Source organism: Anarrhichthys ocellatus, unplaced genomic scaffold (genome assembly GCF_004355925.1).
Source record: "Anarrhichthys ocellatus isolate YVR2014 unplaced genomic scaffold, GSC_Weel_1.0 scaffold33, whole genome shotgun sequence".
Lineage (NCBI taxonomy): Eukaryota > Metazoa > Chordata > Actinopteri > Perciformes > Anarhichadidae > Anarrhichthys > Anarrhichthys ocellatus.
This window is the reverse complement of record NW_022280063.1, coordinates 697,434-716,295: the sequence shown is the minus strand read 5'-3', so window position 1 is coordinate 716,295 and position 18,862 is coordinate 697,434. Positions and strand designations below refer to the sequence as shown.

Sequence of the window (18,862 nt, the reverse complement as noted above, 5' to 3'; positions counted from 1 at the left end):
GGGGATTGAACCGCCGATCCTCTGATTAGCCACAGTCGCCACACATCACTTGTCAGTTCTGTGAAGAAGGAACCTTTTACTGAAAGCACTTTTGTAACTGTTGACCGGTCATATGTCTGATACATGTTCAGTTGGATTGAATCCAGATGTCAGGAAAAAAAAGTGACTATTAATACAGTTTAAGTTAAAACATTTTTAATTACATCAACAGACTATGTACAATTCACAGCGCCTACTCCTCTATATAAAAACCTTTCCCTCACACAGTGGCTTTTGTGCTCTCAATACAAAAGTTGAGGATGTTGTGATCAGTTTTTATAAAAAAAAAAAAAAAAAGATATTCTGTAAATGTTATTAAAGTCCATTCTAGTGCTTCATGTCAATGGGAAGAAGTGTAAAGGTCAGAGGTCAGGCTGGGAAGCAATGTCCCGGTCCCTCTGCACCAGAGATCCCAGTTCCTCCAGCTGCTGCTGCTGGGCGCTTTCCAGGTCCTCCAGCCTCCGACGGAGGAGGGTCAGCTCCCTCTGATGCTGCTCCTCCTGCAGCACGGAGGAGAAACAAGCAAATGTTACAACAGCAATTTTGGCTACATGTATGCAGACCGTGTTATACCATAGTGCTGCGTTTCACTGTGGTGGAGCAGCTCTGCTTCTACAGATTGTAGGTTTTATGATGACAGCCTGAGTGTTGTTGTGCCGAGTTACATCAGCATGTGATTGAAACAGATATTTAATTTGTAACTCCAGATGTTCTACATAACATAAAATACTGCTGTTTTTCAGTGTCACCATTTAACTATTTACACAACTTTGTCACCATCTACAGACTGATGAAAAAAGTTCTGCTTACTGGTATGTTGGCTAACGGCCCCTCAGACCCGAGGAGAACAAAGGGGGTGGGTGAGGGGGTCAAGAAGGTGGGGCCAGCGCTGTAGGTACCCTGACCACCCAGTAGGAGACGCCGAAACTCGTTATGTCGTCGCTGCAGCTCCTTCAATCGTCTGTTAAGTTGAACTTGCTCCTCTGAGAACGATGAACGTCTAGATAGAGAGGGGGAGTTTTAATTTGGGTTATTTACTGGTAGGCTTTAACACGTCTAAAGTTTCTGAAAGGTTTGAAGTTTACTTCTTTGCTGCAGTAGCTTCCAGCTCCAGCTCTTCTATCTTGGCCTCCCGCAACTGAATCTTATCCTGCATCCTCTTCTCTTTGTTCTCTGTCAGTGTTTTTCTCTGTGCAAAACACACACGCACAAGTTATCTGTATGTTTCTCCTCAGACCTTTTCAATATTGCAAAGGGACACCAAGTAGCATGAAGAAAGTAATGATGCATTCTCAAACTGCTGAAATTAAAGACGGTATGAGCAGCAGTACCTTCTTCTGGGCCGCTGCTGCCCTCTGCAGCTTCTCTTTGGCCAGAGAGTATTTCTGCTGCAGCTCAGCGTCTCGCTCCTGCAGCTTGTGTTTCTCCTCCAACCACTCAACCCGATGGTCCTCCACCAGCCTGGTGGTTTAATTGAAGCCATATTTCAAAGATGCATGACTTCATGGCTGTAATAATCTACCCAACGTGAGGCAGTACAGTACCTCTCTGCCTCGTGTTGGCTCCTCTCAGCCTGGGTTCGGGCCGTCCTGAGATCCTCCCTGATTCTGTCCAGAGTTTCTCTCAGTCGCTGGTTTGTCTCCATCAAGTCACTTTCAGAGTGAGCCAGCGTCCCCATCTGGACACCCAGTTCCTGGTTCTGCTGTTGGGTCAAACAAAACTATTATTTCAGCCAACTCCCCTGGCTTTGCCGGCTGCAGGACAGATGACACTTGGACTCACCTGCTGTAGGTCAGCGATCTCTGCTTTCTGTCTCTCAAGCTCCTCAAGATGTGAGCTTTGCTGCTGTAGTTTGCTTCTGTAAGAAGAACACTTTCATTAAAGCCTTTTCAAAGGAAAGCTAGTTTTCATTTCTCTCTTGTGTGATCATAAACCAACTTCAACATTACTTGTCCTGATTTTCACTAAATAAAAATAGCAGAAAACTGGACAAGTCTGACCTTGACACTATTTAATTAGTGCAATAGGTTGCAACACATTGTATGGCTACAGAAACACTCTTTAACCACCACAGACAGTGATTTCTGATATGTGCAGTAGTCTGAAATCCATTTAGAAGCAGTGTAAGAGATTAAACTGTGGCCTCTACATGTACAGTTATTCATTATATAAAGAATGAGCAGCTGTGTAGATTTTGTAACAGTCAGTATAAAGCTGACCTCAGGTTCTGCAGTTCCCTGCGAGCGGACTCCTCTCCTTGTTGGGTGATGCGAACACGTTCCTCCCATTCCTCCTTCTGGCTATGATCCGCAGTGTCCTGCAGAGCCCTCTGCTGTTCCAGAGCAGCGAGGCGGTTCTCCACCTCCAACCTAGCAACAGGAAATAAGACAGAAGGATGAGATGCACAGTGGAAGAAAATAAATCAATCTGTTGGATTTTGTAAAACAAGGCATTTAAATTCAACACCGGGCATCTTTCCAAAGCAAGACTTGCTACCAGGTGACTCGTATCAGTAACTGAAAGTGATTCTCACTTTTCCTCGTGCAAGGTTGCAGTTTTGCGGAACTCCTCCTCGCGGGCAGACTGCACCTTCCTGACCAACTCCCTCTCTTTCTCCACGAGAACCTCCTTGTGTCGCTCCACCGCAGCCTTCAGCACCTCCACGTCTGTCTGCAGACCTGACACACACGAGTCCCCATGAGGACCGGAGGGTAAAGGAAACAGGTTGACTAATGCTACATAGAATCTGAAACGTGGCTGGTATGGACGTTAACGGTATATATCACTGTGTGTGTGTTTTTTTTCTTAAAATGTTGGCGCACTTGTATGGCTACAGCCTGGCATAATATCAACCAACTCAAAATCAATGAAAACCGACAGAAAAGTATCATCTTTTTACTTTTCTTATTGTCAACAGTGGTTATTTGCTCAGATTAAAAGAAAACTTGAATTAGTACTTTAAATATGTATTAAAAGCTGCTTAGAGATAGTGTTGGGAAGCTAAACTGGTCATATTTCTCTCTCTTAGGTTTGTTCCTCCCCGACTTACTGTGAACTTTAAGTCTTCTTCACTTACCGACATGTATGTGTGGCTGTGTACCGACGTAAAGCTATCACGTGGCCTGTGTCTATGGCAGCCGATTGGTCAGCACAGTATAGTCAAATTCATAGCAGTGCACCATCTACCCTAGAACAGTTATGTTTTAAGAACACGGTCCACCTCTCACTGTAGAGTGTGTGTGTGTGTGTGTGTGTGAGTGAGATCCATACCATCAAGCTGGCCGTGCAGTGCGTCTCTCTCTCTCTCCAGCTCCCCTTTAGAGCGAGCACACTCCAGTTTGACGCTGGCCACCTCCAGTTTATGTGAATGCTTCAGGCTGTCAATCTGAGAACCACAAAAAGACAGATTGGACAACTTCAAACCACAAGTAGATAGTGAATCATTTGAGTATCTTAGGTTCAGCTAGGTCTGACAGGACTTGAGGCACCATTCATGACCACACACTACACAGCAAATTAAACTTTGGATTACCGTTTATCAATGAGTCCTATTGATCTATACAGATTGTTAGTGTACAAGGCTCAAGACTACTTTTTTCCCACCATCATTTCACCGGCCAAATGTTATTTTTGTACTTTGTAGTTGTTTGCATCAAAACACACAGTTCAAAAGGATTAGGAAATAAAACAATATCAGCCAATTTCAATCAACGATCGGCAGATCAGGGATCAGCTACTCTGTTACACCACTAGAATTCATGTTGTTACAGCTTCAGTATAGGAATTGGCGCCATGTGGTGTTGAGGTTGCAACCAACTGAAATTACTACTGTGTGCAGAACTATTGTGCCCGACCTGAAATCGTGAAACACTAACGGCCTTATCTAGAGCCTGTGATTGGTTTGTCTGTTCTGGGCTACTGTAGAAACCCGGTGGCCTGCTCCGTGAAGAGAACGCGCTCATTTTTAGGTGATTGGACACTAAAGAGAACATACTTATTAATAAGATATTCCATTTCTGCCAATACATCCCTCTAAATGCTACACACTGGCTCTTTTACACCATAAACTATGGAGGCAAACAAATCCTGGATGGACAAAAAGCCCAGAAAGTGCTGTGTAATGATATTAAAGTCGAAAAAAGGGACGGGGTCAGTGTTAAAACAACTGTGTACCTGACAGGTGAGAGAGTTGACCTCTCGCTCAGCTTTGTTCAGTCGTCCGGTGAGCTGGCTGTTCTGCTCGTGTGTCAGATGAAGCTCGCTCTCCATTCGCTCCAGCTGTAGACGCAACGACTGACGCTCCGCCTGTCACAACAACAACCAATCGGATCCATCAAGATGAAATGTGCTCATCCTAACCAGTGCGTCAGGTAAGTTATTGCCGTCTCACCTCCAGCGACTTCAGAGCAGCCTGAGACTCTGTTAGCTGTCTGATCTGGATGCGTTGGACGCTCTCGGCCTGCTGGCCCGAGTTGTCTTTCTGGGCGCGAAGCTCGGCCAACTCTGCCTCCAGGCCCTTCAGCCTCAGGTGGAGCTGGGCCTTCTCCCTCAGCAGGGCCTCTACTCGTTTCCCATCACGCAGTGTGTCTGAACCCTGGTACTGAGCCACCAGGTCCTCTCGGTCCTTCTCCAGACGAGAGATCTGACAACAGCAGGAGTTCATTTTATTTAGTATCTTCTTTAGAAATCAGTGTACCACCACAACTACAATCCAAATGCTGAGCAACCGAACAACAAACATACCTCTGCTTCATAGCGGATCCTCCTCTCCTCCAGCATGTGAGCATGTTCTTCTCTCTGGTGGTCAAACTGGGACTTGAGAAAGGTGAACTCATACCGCAGCTTGTTGTACTCAGACCTGTACTTCTCAGTCTCCTGAAACAAAGAAACACGAGAACACAAATTACCCCAAAAATCAGTGAGGAGGAGAGCAGGAGCCATCGAGCAGACGAAATGGAAATTAGCTTTCAAATGATCGTCAAAAAGCATTTTGTTATAATTGTTGAAATGATCTTTACATCACGACAGCAATCAATAAACACTGACAAAGACAAACCAAAAAAAAGAACCCTTGCTCTGAACTTAAAAGCCACAGCTGACACCGATTTACAGCAGGTATTAAAAGATAAGGCCTTTTTGTCCATGTACATTTTTAACAACAAATTCCATTTTGACATAATCCACAACAGTCAACATGAAAGAACATTAATCTATTTAGCATTATCCTACTGTTTATTGTTTTATATTAGTGCTGCATTTCATTACATGTCTATCATACTGACTCCTATATGCAGTCATTTAAGTTTCCCCCGGGAATTAATCCTTAAAAATCAATTAGCATATTCATGTCTGACATCCATAATGACATGGAGAAGTGTACACTAAACATAAAATATAAGTAGATGGGTAACAACTGTCAATGACACCAGTATTTTTTCTCTCTCTCTCTCTCTCTCTCTCTCTCTCTCTCTCTCTCTCTCTCTCATATGGGCAATGTAAATGTATTGCACTTATGTCACACATCACTGAGCTACACAAACGGACTGACCTCCTCCAGTTTATTGAACCTCTCTCTGACTGGAGCCTCCATCTCCTGTTGCACCTGAGCTCTGAGCAACTCCTGCCGCTGAGGGGTCATCACCTGGTCCACACACACACACACATTTGTTTTGAGAAAGTCAGGGGAAGTCAAGTTGCAGAGATATTTTTTTTTTTAATGTAACAGAAATCAAGAAGTGTCCTTTTGTTTTGATCTGTGAACGTAACCCCTCATGCCAAAGGAGGTTTGGTCACAATCAAAGAGCAGAAGATTGTTTCGTGGTGTCGTGGTTTACCTGCAGTCGCAGCTCTTCCAGCTCCCTGGTTTTGTCCAGCAGTTCTCCGCGGAGCTCCGCCAACAGCAGCTTCTCCTGCTGTGCCTGTCTGTCGCTCAGCAGACGCTTCAGTTCACCCTGCGCCTGGGTGAACTCATCCTGCAAGCTGCAAGAAAGACACCAGGTAGACATGGGAGGCTTTCATGTCACGATTATTATGGCCAAATTTTTTTTACCGAATTACTACATTATTCCAACAATCATCTAAATGTGCATAAAACTCTTAAAATGTCACTAAAGCATTCTGGAATTACTTCACCTTACATACGGTTAAGAAATAAATAATTGTTTGCCTCACAGATGGGATGCACTTCTTTTTAAATGAAAAACATATTTTTGGGTGAAAAACAATTAAAATATCTTAAATGAGGTCATCATAAATCATAAAGTCCCACTGGCCAGTATAAATAAAGGATCATTTAATTTTTTTAAAGTAGCAACATTGTATGTTTTTTTTCTTACTTGAAAATGTTATTGGGTGTTTTTCTTTATATCCTGATCTGCAATAAAACCCTTTATCATCCCGTCCCTAACACCAGGACAGAGTGAGCACAGTACCCACAGATACCACAACGACATGGGAAAGCGTGCACGGTGACGAACAGAATTAAGTGCACTTTGTTATAACTACAGATTTTGCCCAATAAAATCATAGCCCATGTCAATGTTGTTGTTGATGGTTATGGAGAAATTATTTATTTTAAATGTTTTCTCTACTCCTGCAACCATAAATGTTATATACATATATAAAAATCATACATCAATATAAAACAAGTTTATCTTTAATCAAATTTACCTGGCATGTTCAGCCTTTAGCGTCTGGTAGTTGGTCCTGTGGTTTTCGCACTTCATCCTCTCATCGATTAGCATCTTGTGCAGCTCCATCTCTGCTCCTCCCAGCCCGGCAGAGAAGCCCAGCACGGCTGCCGACTTCCCCATCCCAGGCTCCAGGTTTGGGAGGATAGGTGTCAACTGGCCGAGGTTGGAGGAGGCCATCTCACCTCTGCAGCAAAGAGACAGACAGAGATAAAGAAAAGCTGGATGAACGTAGCGAAGGAATTGCTGTGTGTATTCAACAACAAAAAATGAATAGTGTGTTCTCTGTTCTTAACAGTGACAAAAACTGACTGTACTCTCTCCAAGTGTGGAGAGGTGCTCTTAAAGGGCCAAAGTGATTCCTGGCTTTGTTGTCAGTTAGTTACCATGGTGGCTTTGAGAGGCGTCTCCCAGCTACTTGTCGAATCACAACCTCTTAGCAATCAAGACAAGGCTCTGAATCAATCTCAAGTGATTAGTTAGCTCCATTCCCTAACTTGTAGGTCTGCTGTGGATACGCAACTAATAAACACTTTTAACAACATCAAGCATCAAATCTATCTCTGGAGGTAAATGTTAGACCAATGTCATTCTGTGAGAATAAACTAACATAATAATAATGTGTAGTTTCATAAGCAGACAAAAGATAAAACAGTTCAATAAATAAAGCTAGGTAGTTATAAGCGCCACAAAACAAAATCGGAAAAACGTTATTCAACATTAACTTACTGTGTACTTTTTGTTTGTTTATACCTCTTGCAGCGTTAAATTAAACCTAAATTAACTTACACCAGACATACGCATACAAAGTGGGCTTGTAAAAATGTCAAACTAATGTTTGAAATTGGTCAAGAGCATTGAGTTGTTTTTAAATAACGCGCTCTCATATAACGATATGCTAACTAGCTAGCTACCATAGTGCGTCTGTTATTGGACACTCGCTGCCTTTGACATTTTCCTTGCAGAGGCATGACAATGCACTTTAAACAAGAAATTGTTGCTATGTTTGAGACGTTTTTTTCTCAATGAAAATGCAAACATAACTACTATTCAAACTAAATAATGAGCGACGTGAACGACTAGCTAACTTACACGGTCAGCTAAACCGGAAATAGGAACTTCAGTTTGAAAACATGGCTAACGTACAGCTGTGTACATTCAGAGCATATTTGGGTTACAAAGAATGAATTACGACACTATAAAGTAGTAATAAACAATAGTCATTTAATGTATGGACTTTATCAGTTGATTGCTGAAAGCTACTTACCTTTTGTTGAATTTAGAGCTTTCTTTCCTACTTTCTGTCTGTTTGCTTTGCTAACCGGCGCTAGGTTGCTAATCTTTAGACTACAAACTGGGGGATCATGGGAATGTTTTCCTAAAGTGCATTTCTCTCGTTAAAGAAATACCGTACAAACCTTATCAAACGTCTATTTCAATCAACACGTTCATACTGGCTCTATATATATTTTGATGTGTACTTATATATATAACCGTATAGTTTATAACTACCCGCTACTTACTGTAGAGTCGCGCAATTATGACATTTTGGAGGCCAACCCCGGAAGTTAGCGTCGCACTGGTTTACTTGACATTAGGGAAATCGATTTGGGACTATTGTAGTAAAAAAGCACTGTGGAAAACACAAGTTTATGATACGTACACGTTTTGACCAGCGAGATAGTTTTCCACAAATGAACTGCACTTTTATTAATTTCTGAAGCGAAGTAAAAAAACAAAAACAAACTAATGTTAGGCTAAAAACAAACTACAACGCGGTCGCATTAGCGCGAGTATAAACAATGAAGGCAGTGGGGGCAGACTTATCGACGTCATGGCGTTTTGTAGTCTCATTTAGCCACTTGTTAGCGATCGCCTTTTTTAATACACTTAGAAGTTAAAAAATAGTTTTCTGCCGACATATTTATCATCGTAAAACAAAACATTTAAATATCTTAAACTTGTGTTAACCACATATATATCATTTAAAACACGAGGGAACCGGAAGTGCAAAAATGCTACCTTATTTTCGGGTTTTAGGACTGCTTCTTGCACCACTCCATCGTAACTAATACATCACCTATATGCACTGAATATGCTCAGCATATACTAACTAGTCCTTCATATTTATTTAACCAAATTTGAGTAACCAATAGTTACTCAATTAGCAAAGTGAGCATATCTGTGTATTTTAGCTTATTTTTAAGTGCATAGACTTCTAATATTACAGTCAATGGCACAGAGAAGTGAACAAAAGTCAAGTTATATCCACCCAAAAGTAAACACACCTGCTCACTTCATGCATGTGGAAATCAGCCAGGGACTAATCTACATTTAACGTTACCTCAGTAATTCTGAGGGGCCTTAATAAACTGTTGTTGAACTCCATCTTAACAGGTATTAGTTCACAGCTGGACACCCACCAGTTGCTTGACAGGCCAGCCAATTAAGCTGCTCACTCATCGTTACATACAGCAAATACTACAGATAATACAGCTATTCTTGCACTTCTTAACAATAATTACTCATATACATTTGGGAATATTGCATAACAAAAGCTCGGTTTATATAAAATTAGACTTGGCTTCAACAAGACCATAAACACTGCCAGAAATGATTTTCCCCACAAACACTTTTTTGTTAAATGCTTTGGTTACTGCTATTAAAAAGCCAAATGCAGGCCATAATGTTTCATAGGTCTCTGTTTACAATTGAATTTGTCCCCAATGAGAACATAGTAAGCTGCATTACACACACACACACACACTATATCTAAAATGATAATCTGTGGGTAGTACGAGTAAATTGTACTCTTGGGGACAACAAAGACTCAAAACAGGAATCAATAAAAGTCTTAAGGGAAATAATGAGTCTACAGCTAAATTCGATGTAGAATGTTAAATCTAAACAATACTTGTGCATATCTTCTTCAACCTGCAAGTTAAATCTAGTTATTTTTATACAAGAAGAGAAATGTTGTTCTCTGGAAGTACCTGTTGGCTTTTTTTTATAGCAAGAACATGACGAGATGCAGCACTGGTCTCAATGATGTGAGGTCCAGTGAACAATCTGTCCACATGTTCAGATATGATGGAGGAGGATAGGGAAGATAATAATAGTATACTTCTTGCCCACTAAATGGTGAGCTGGTCAAACCAGAGACAACAATAGTGTTAACAAGTAGATCTCTTCCTGTAACATCTGTGGCATTTTTGCTACTTTAATTAATATCAGAAACGCAAGTAGTGCTTTGCTCTTTGGTTTCAGTCAGCAACATTTAGTTTTTTTTTTCTGACTTAAACTTGTAAAACAAATGTGTAATGTGAATAATCTGATGGCATTGATAATAAAAGAAATGCTACAAAATCAAACAAATAAATGTGATGCAGCAATGTAATAGAGTGAAAATGTTTGTAGTAACATATGTGTACATTAACAAAACACATCAACAAAGATCTTAAACCAAACCTGAATGATAGTAAATGATCCGATTGTAAAACAACAGTAACATTCGCTGTAGACACAACTGGTATTTTATAGCCTCACTGTGTAAATTGGATTTTAAAATTGGTCCATGCCAAAGAAATACTTCCTTTCTGACGTCCTGGTCCTGAAAACATTGAACCATCTGTGTTTCATTCAAAACCACGACATACTTTATAAAGCATCAGTGGCTGATGGAGTAGATCCTGCTTGTAGTTACATATTATTACTTAACAAAACAATTTTTTAAAATAGCCACGTGGTGAAACTTACTGTGGAAATCTATTTACACGGTACTAATACATAAAAAAAATAAATTAACATAACCATCTGTGGGAAATATACAACATCTGACTGGGGTACTTTGCCAACTTCCTGAGTGCACACATCGTCTTCTCCAAAACACGGTGTCATAGCTCCGAACATTTTCAACTGGAGCTGCAAGAAAAAAAGAGAAAGTGAGAGACAGTTCAATAAAAAAAAATCCAATCTAGAAAGTAAAAATGAATAGAATCATGAGTGGTCACTGTGGTTACCTGTCAGCAGCATCCTGATCGGCCTCAGCATTGCCGTCGGCTTTGGATGCAGACACTCGCAATTTATTGAAATCTAAAAAGACAGAAACAGGAGGTCGAGTCAAGTTGGGATCTGACCACAACAAACTATTTCATGTGAAAAATGAGCAGAAACTGAGAACACTCCTCCACCTTGAATCCAGCGGATCTGCGTCGCCGGGCCGTAGCCCTGCTCATTCTTAGCAGCGATGCGGAAGACCACAGCCGGCCGGTTGGAGGCCGAGCAGTCGATTTGGGCGTTATCCAGGTGGGCGGAGCCGACCGAGCAGGACGTCTTGCTGCCGCGGTAGATCCTGATGAAGGACATCTGACCCGGACGCTCCGAGCTGGTGGAGCGGCTCTTCCTTACCGCCATGTACATGGAATACTCCAAGATCCGGCCTGATGGAGAGGGGGGAGCCTCCCATGTGATGTGGACGGAATCATTGGCCTGTGCAGAAGAAGGATTATTAGGGAAAAAATGAAGACAACACCGACTCCTTTTTTTATCAACAGCTTTTCAGTTTAAATATCTTTGATATGTCACCTTGGTTATTTTGACAGCAGAGGGCGCTCCAGGGAACCCAGGTTGGCAGGTCTTGAACTCGCTGACGGGACTGAAGTCTCCCTGGCCAAAGTAGTTGATGCCTGCCACTCTGAACCTGTAGGTCTGACCCGGAGCCAGCTCCTGCTTCTCTCTGCTCTCATAGTCCTGAGGCCCTGGAAGCTTTCTCTGGAGGAAGAACCGATGAGGATGTGTGGGTGAGAAGAAAGGGATGACTGGCATCTTCATGGAGACCCAATCAAGACCCACCATGTATTATGGTATGAAGGTTGTTTCTTTTTACCTCTTTAGTGTTTGGCGGCCGGCTGCTGATGGCTGCAGTCGCCTGGTCACTGTCAGCAGGTAGAAAGTAGTGGCTGACCTCAGAGAAGAGTGTTTTGAACACACCAACATCAAACCACACAGCTTCGTCTGGATTCTGCTGGACAGGAGGAGTTTAGAGTCTTAGTTAGGATGAAGCCAAGAGAGCTAATAATTACTGTTCTGAGGGGAAACGATTAAGGGGGGAGGATATACTGAATACACTCCATGTATTGTGGCTCGTTCCCCGTGGGATGTAGTTAATGACCATATCGCAAACATCCAGTACAAATATTAACTTTCACTTCACGCCTGAGACTCGATGTTTTGGTTCTCCCGCGGCCCTGCCCCTCACACACACACTGTCCTGGGTGAGTGTGCATGCTGTATGAGCATGAATGTGTGTATCGCGTGCATGTTTTTATATTTGGAGGGAACAGGGAAAGAGAGCCAAAGCGAGTTTATACGTGTCGAGGTCGGAAACAGTGAAGGAGGATGACAGCCTCCACTAACAAAAGAACAGTCAAACTAACCCCCACGTTGTTTTGCGGTACGTACTGTATATATACTAGGCATTACGGTAAGAGCATGTTAGAACTCACTTCAACATAAAAGTGATCTTCCTGTGAATGTGATGTCAATTTAAAACAAAATTTGACTTCTGCCAGATTAGCTTGCTAGAATAATCTTTGATTAAGCATCAACGGGTTAAATTAAAGTGTTTTCGAGAATATGTGAAAATATCGCAACACAGCCACAAATATAGATGTATCATTTAAACACCATATCACCCCGCCCTAATCTCACCTGATGTGTATGGGCGTAGAAGTCTGTTGTCTTGTCAGCTGAAACAGGTTGAGACTCTGTAAAAACAAAGGAAAGTCCACAGTAACCTTCCCATAACAGAGGGATGCCATCTGATTCATCGCTGACATTTGAGCATCGTCTTTACCCGTCTGGTGCTGAGCTGAGCTGCTGACCTCTGCTGCTGATGTCTCCTGTCCGGCACCTACAACCAACACAACAAGACACGTCTTATTTGACGAGGGCAACTCAAACACTGTGTGGGGAGTAGGGTTGGGTACCGAAACCCGGTGCCAATATGGCACCGGTTCCTATACGACCGGTATCTACCGGACCGAAGCGCAACGCGGATTTCAGTGCTTCCTTTCGGTGCCTGAGCCGATTGAAATACTTTTTTTACACTACTTTGACTCCGTCCTGGCAGCAGGTAACGATAGCCTCGGTCCTCCGCTCCTCACTCATAGTATTATTACAACCGGACAAGCTGTGCGCGAAAAAACAAACTTAGAAACAAACCCCTCCATCATTCTGGCGAAGCTTCGGCCATGATTTATTAAAAAAAACGAGAACGAGATCTGTCAAACGGCTGGCAGGCTACCGACTTCCTCCATCGACATCCGGGTACTTAGCGCTGCCGCTCATAAACACAACATCCACAGGTACGTGAAACCTTCTTCTTCTTCTTTGAGGTGTAGTGGCGGTTGGCAAACGATGAATTGGCGCATTACCGCCACCAACTGGTAAAATAAATAAAATAAAATAAAATTAGTCAGGAGAGGTGTCGTATTTTGCCAGAGAAGGCAAATATGCTCATATTTCTGCAAAATAATTGCTGAAGTTTGAAGCTGTAGTGTGTGTACAGAGTGTTTGTGTTTTGTATTTATTTATATTTATCTAAGTATACTGTAAACTGTTAACAGTTAATATATTGTTCATAGTTTGAAGTTAAAAAGTTTGAAGCCAAGTGTTTTGTATTTATTTATATTTATAGTATACTTTAAACAGTTAATATATTGTTCAATTTGAAGAAAAAAGTATCGGTTCAGGCACCGGTATTGGAAAAAACCCAAACGATACCCATCCCTAGTGGGGAGTAGAGCAAGGTCTCTAGAACTGGGGTAATACATTTATTGATGCAGCTGTATTAATATAAACATGCCTAGTGCATCTTTTATTGTCTCTGACAATTACATTTGTGGAAGTACAAGAATCATCCAGTACATAATCCCCTGAAAACAAGACGTACCGCAGCGTTGTGTGTCAGAGTCCTTCTCTGTCTCCCTCCCAGCACTCATCCCTCTTTGTGCTTTGGTCTCTGCTGAGCCATTGGCCGATTCTGCCACAGTTTCCTGCACCGCTGAAGCATCCTGAAATTCAGAGAGGAAATCAAAGCACAAGAAACTGTGCTGAAAGTGTGCTCACTGAGAGGGATCCTCCAAAATACAGTATTAGGGATCAGGGCTCAGAATAGAGACTCACATCTAAATCTAATACGGAACAATGCAGTAGTAGTAGTAGTAGTAGGTTGCTTTTTGAATTCATCTCTCTGATGAAACCATTCTAAACATGCTCATGGAAAAACAACATCATGATGTGTTCAAGTTCAATCTGAAAGAAAAAGTACCGACATCTCTGCTGCTAGATCAAATATACCATTCAGCATATCTGATGATAAAACAGGGGTGTGTTCCAACATGTAATAACCTAAAGCTTTGTTCAGTAAGTCACATCTACCTGTGCTGATGCCTCTATATTAGAGGTTCCTCCAGTTTGAGGCTGAAGAGACTGCACACCTGAGAAAGGAGAGAAGGCAAAATGTCACCGTAGTGCCACGAATCTCAGAAAGTTGCTCACCCTGATAAACATGCCACGGATTCTTTCAGACAGCTGAATATATGCACTCTCCATACCTGCAGAGTCTTTCCCCTTAGTGTCCAGTCCATCTGTTCCAGTTGGATGGGCTGGTTTGGCTGGTGGAGGCGCTGGCTGGATCTGAAGAATGTAGTGGTCTGCTGCCGCCAGGGGGCGCCACGCCACATGAAGCATGCTGACTGTGGATTTGATGAGTAAGGCTGCCTCTGGGGCGGCTGGTCGACCTGAGGACAAAAAAACTGAATATATTGAGGAACTGTAGCTTTTTTTTTTAACACTGACATAATTTGCTTTAGAAAATACAGCAATCAAAATAAACAATGCTTCAGTGATCGATGGATCGCTTGAAGCCTCTCTTAACAGCTAGTTCTCAGTCCTCACCTGTCTCCAGGTACCAGAGGTCCTTGCAGCAGACCTGGTAGTTCCAGCTCCTACGGTATCCGTCACGGCCGCTCCAGATGTAAAGCCTGGACCCGACAGTGGCAGCACAGTGGCCGGCCCTGGCTTTGGGCCGACAGGCGTACTGGTCGTCACTCTGGGGTCCCTGGCTCTGCAGCTGGGACTCGACATTGTCTTGCTGCTCTGGGCCCAGGTTCTGCCAGCACATAGTGTCTGTGACAGGAGAGCAGGGCAGAAGTGAACTTGCTGGCCTCTGAATGATGCAGAATGATGCTCTCCAGGGCTTCACCCTGCTTGAAAACTCTGACAAGAGCGTGGGATATTTATAGAGAAATGTACTGACCTAAGTTTAGTACACTTAAAGAGTCACTGCAGATGGATTCAGTTCCTAAAGCATTGTGTTTGTCTGACTCTGGCACAGGAATCCAGCCACCAAAAACATACATCCTGCAGACAGAAGGGCACAGTAGTTTGTCGAGGCTCGCCAGGTCAGGTGTCACATACAACATAGACATCTGCTGTAACAGAGATATGACACCGATGATGACAGATCTCTCACTTGTTTCCAATGACACTGGCAGAGTGAAGGCTTCTGGGAAGTGGCGTGGAGCCCCTGGTTTCAGCCGTCGACCAAACCATTGTGTCTGAAGAAAGGAAAAGGACAATGATAAGGAAATATAAATATTAAAGAGAATTGTTTCACACAACATGCAAATATGCAAATAAGCCTAGCCGACCACAGTTTTGTATTAAATTCAAGGTACAGCAGCAAATAAAGGATGTCAAATGTTTAAATTTCCTTTCTGAAACTTGCAGATAGTCAATATAATCTGTCAAAAACAACAACACCCTACCGAGGTCGAGCTGCCAGAGGTCGTCTAACCGTCGTCCATGCATCCCTCCAAAGATGAAGAGCTTCGGGGAGCCGAGGCCAGTGTAGGCAACCGAGGTGTGGGACTCCCGCGCTGAGGGACCGCCACCCTTGGTCTCTGGGATGCTCCAGCCTCTTGCCCCCGACAGCGACTGCAGCTCCAGCTCATAGAAGTCCTTCATGTATCTAGGATGGAAAAAAAGGTCCAACTCATTGATGAAACTATCTTCATAGAGGTTAAATATCAAAATGAATCGTCTCCACGCTGGTTTCACTGAATTGTGGATTTGCATCAACAAGTCACTCAAAGCTCATTCTGGATTTAACCCTAATTTAAAAGTTATAATTAATGATAATCAATCAATCATTTCAGTCATTTTGCAAGAAGAAATTGTGAAAAATACCAGTCTCGAGAAGCATCTTTTCTTTGTCACATATCATTGTGAAATCAATATATTTGGGTTTCCACATCTTTTATTGTTTCACAAATTAAATCAATCAAAAATATAATCTGCAGATTAATCAGACACAAACAACCAGTCTGCCCTGCCTTTAGGATTCACTAAAACCCCAGTGTTAACAAACCCTTTATTAAATGTTACTGTTCTTGTGTGTATTTACACAGTACCTTGTTACATTGCCGTTGGGGTCTTCACTATCATTGGCCAGCCCTCCAAACAGGTAACACTTGTTACCCACAAGAGTGAAGCTGTGTCCAATCCGAGGGCAGGGAGGCAGACCGTTCCTGGGGGCTCTGGGCTTCAGCTTCTTCCACAGCCAGCGACTAGCCTGAGCCACACGGGACCAAAGTCAAGATTTGAAAATGTTCTTCTCCAGAGCAACTGGGTTGGAATCACGACTGAAGAACTGTGACGGCATTACCTGAAGTTCATAGAGGCTGTTAGTGTATTTCCCAAACTCCACCATGCCGCCAAAGACCAGTATTCGGGTGCCTTCACAGACAAAGCCATGGGCAGCACAGCCGGGTGGGATGTCACCCCTCACTGCAGGCAGAAACCACTGCTTTGAGACTGTGAAGATGAGCAGATGTCAGATATTCTATTAGACAGAATATCCTGGTGAATGCTGCTGTTCAGACATTTTATAAAACCTGTTCGAACTCAATAACCCTTAAAAACAGAGCTATTTATGTAGTAGCTAAGATAAATATTACCCTAAACACAGCGTCACCACATGAAGAGGACTTTTAATACTAATAGCAGTGCATTTAATGGCTTTGAATGCACAATGTCCTCCATAACCTAATTTAGACAAGATCGTGTAGAGCAGTCTAAATTACACACCCAAAATACACACGTGTTAAACGTAACACATTTAAACCTAAATACAAACACCGGTGTCACGCTCAACTGTGTTGTTTTGTCACACTTTTTTCATTAAAGATATTATTTTTTTCAGTTAATGCTGCACTGACCAAACACATGACATAGTGTTACTGCTAGTATGCTAAATGTGTTTGGCTCGTCATTCAGCGTTGCCTGCTAATGTAACAATTAGCTAGTGAGCTAACGGAACGAGTAACGTTATATTTCGGGGGGAAATACTTAACGTTACTGACGCTACCTATTCAGCTTAAGTTACGATATCCAGCTCAAGTTAGCGTTTAGTTTGCGCAAAGAAAACCCGTAATGCCGAAATTATGCTAAAATTGTCAAAGAGATAGAAAGGAACATAGGAACCACACAAGGAAAAAGACCGGGGTGGGTCTTTTTGACCCCTGCGCATGCTAAAAACATTAGCCGCTAGCGTTAGCCTACCAGTGTTGTAAACATGGAGGTCCTCCGCTATCCCTTCATTTCCACCACCGAACACAACAACCAGCTCCCGTATAGCAGCAGCTCGGTGTCCGTGTCTGGACCGCGGTACCACTCCTGCGACGGAATGGACTTTCCTCCATTGCGGCTCCTCGGCACCAGTGGTCATCTTCCCGTGAGGGAGCCTGAAGTTTGGCGCTGTTGACGTTTCAAAGAGGGAGGCGGGGCGAAGGAGGTGTCGGGAGATTAAATCAGAGAGGTGGAAACAGCATCTCACTCTGTCTCGTTTACCGGGTATCAAAATGTATTTACTTGCTGATTCTATGAAATAACTCTGGTGATGTCAGCAGGGTTATTTCGGGTTAGGCTTGGAAAATAAAAAATGTAAAGACTGTGTTACAAACTGGATACCAGGACATTTACCGACCAAATCTTTCGAAAGAGGGGATACGAGATGGAGGTTGCCCAATGCAGCCTAGACCTTCACCGTTCTCTTTTTAATTTGTCCCTCGTAAATGTATGGAAGTGCAACACTAAATGGGTGGAGTGCCCCCTTAAAGATGCAACGTTTTCCTGTCAATTGCAAGATTTAAAGGACACATCAGATTGTTGACATGGCCTTTGAGCCACATGATAATCAGGACAGTCCATAGTGCAGAGTTGGTTGAAACAGATCTGACTTCCGTCACGCACACAGTTCTTCTCAAACTGAGGACGCCTCCGTGTTATTTCCTTGTTCAAAATGGTTCTCTATCAACAGTCAGAGTAATAGACCCAATTCATTTCTATGCTATTTTTTTTGTCTGGTTACCAATAATTCCATGGTTTGTCACACTGTGGGAATGATTGTGAGCATGAGGTCAGGTGCTTCACTGGATAGGTGATTTTGTCCAACCACATGAGTTTGTTTCTCAAACATAGACAATCTTTGGAATTCCCTCACTCTGTGGTTCTGAGACGCTAGTTAATCACCTGGTATTTTTAGCTGGTGTATGATTTTTTTTTTGTATCTTGCAGCAAATTATATGTTTCAAATTGTATGAGAACAGTTAATCCAGTTTGAAGAATGTCTAGGCTGCAATGCCAGATATAAAAAAATAAAGTAAAACAATTAAGACGAGTAAAGTAAATCAAAAAAAACGTGATATTTCAATTAAACTGAAGGCCAATGATACATATGATTTTATTCTGTTCAATTGCCAGAATAAATAAGTACACTTCCCTTCATTAATTGATTCATTCTATTTGCTTTGGCAACACGCAACACTATCAACGTGTAATCAAACACTTTTAAGTTACGAAAGTACCGAACGTGTGTGAGTGTGTGTGTGCGTGCGCGTGTGCGTGTGTATGTGTGTATAAGAACAGGAACCTCTCCTGGTGAGCAGGAAGATGGTGACGTCAGTTGTCAGTTGGCTCAAGGCTGAGTGAGTCGGAATTACAATATACTATTTGAGTGTGTTTGAGGAGAGAGAGAGAGAGAGAGAGAGAGAGAGAGAGAGAGAGAGAGA

The 18,862-nt window shown here is 42.5% G+C and overlaps 2 protein-coding genes across 6 annotated transcripts; both read right to left on the bottom strand.

Annotated features, from left to right (window-relative positions):
- Positions 1 to 143: 143 nt before the first annotated feature.
- Positions 144 to 8,298, bottom strand: cep83 (centrosomal protein 83). Of its 5 annotated transcripts, XM_031865742.1 has the most exons (17): positions 7,458 to 7,828; positions 7,115 to 7,161; positions 6,709 to 6,915; positions 5,874 to 6,018; positions 5,588 to 5,680; positions 4,783 to 4,914; positions 4,430 to 4,681; positions 4,213 to 4,344; positions 3,310 to 3,424; positions 2,573 to 2,717; positions 2,259 to 2,408; positions 1,822 to 1,897; positions 1,584 to 1,741; positions 1,371 to 1,500; positions 1,125 to 1,228; positions 850 to 1,039; positions 144 to 539 (listed from the first exon to the last, which is right to left on the bottom strand). In XM_031865742.1, the coding sequence occupies exons 3-17, from the start codon at positions 6,906 to 6,908 to the stop codon at positions 402 to 404; spliced, it is 2,160 nt and encodes a 719-aa protein (XP_031721602.1). In that variant the 5' UTR covers positions 6,909 to 6,915; positions 7,115 to 7,161; positions 7,458 to 7,828; the 3' UTR covers positions 144 to 401. The 5 variants fall into 5 exon arrangements, with proteins under 5 accessions (XP_031721602.1, XP_031721601.1, XP_031721600.1 ...); XM_031865741.1 differs by lacking the exons at positions 7,115 to 7,161; positions 7,458 to 7,828 and adding an exon at positions 7,996 to 8,298; XM_031865740.1 differs by lacking the exon at positions 7,115 to 7,161.
- A 1,809-nt stretch (positions 8,299 to 10,107) lies between these two features.
- On the bottom strand, positions 10,108 to 18,803 carry hcfc2 (host cell factor C2). The gene is made up of 17 exons (XM_031865867.1): positions 17,355 to 18,803; positions 16,459 to 16,607; positions 16,205 to 16,365; positions 15,560 to 15,762; positions 15,265 to 15,349; positions 15,049 to 15,152; positions 14,688 to 14,918; positions 14,345 to 14,530; positions 14,169 to 14,227; positions 13,681 to 13,801; positions 12,583 to 12,639; positions 12,438 to 12,493; positions 11,614 to 11,751; positions 11,313 to 11,498; positions 10,919 to 11,216; positions 10,748 to 10,820; positions 10,108 to 10,649 (listed from the first exon to the last, which is right to left on the bottom strand). Exons 1-17 carry the CDS (start codon positions 17,518 to 17,520, stop codon positions 10,640 to 10,642), a joined length of 2,283 nt encoding a protein of 760 aa, XP_031721727.1. The 5' UTR covers positions 17,521 to 18,803; the 3' UTR covers positions 10,108 to 10,639.
- Between the last annotated feature and the right edge of the window lie 59 nt (positions 18,804 to 18,862).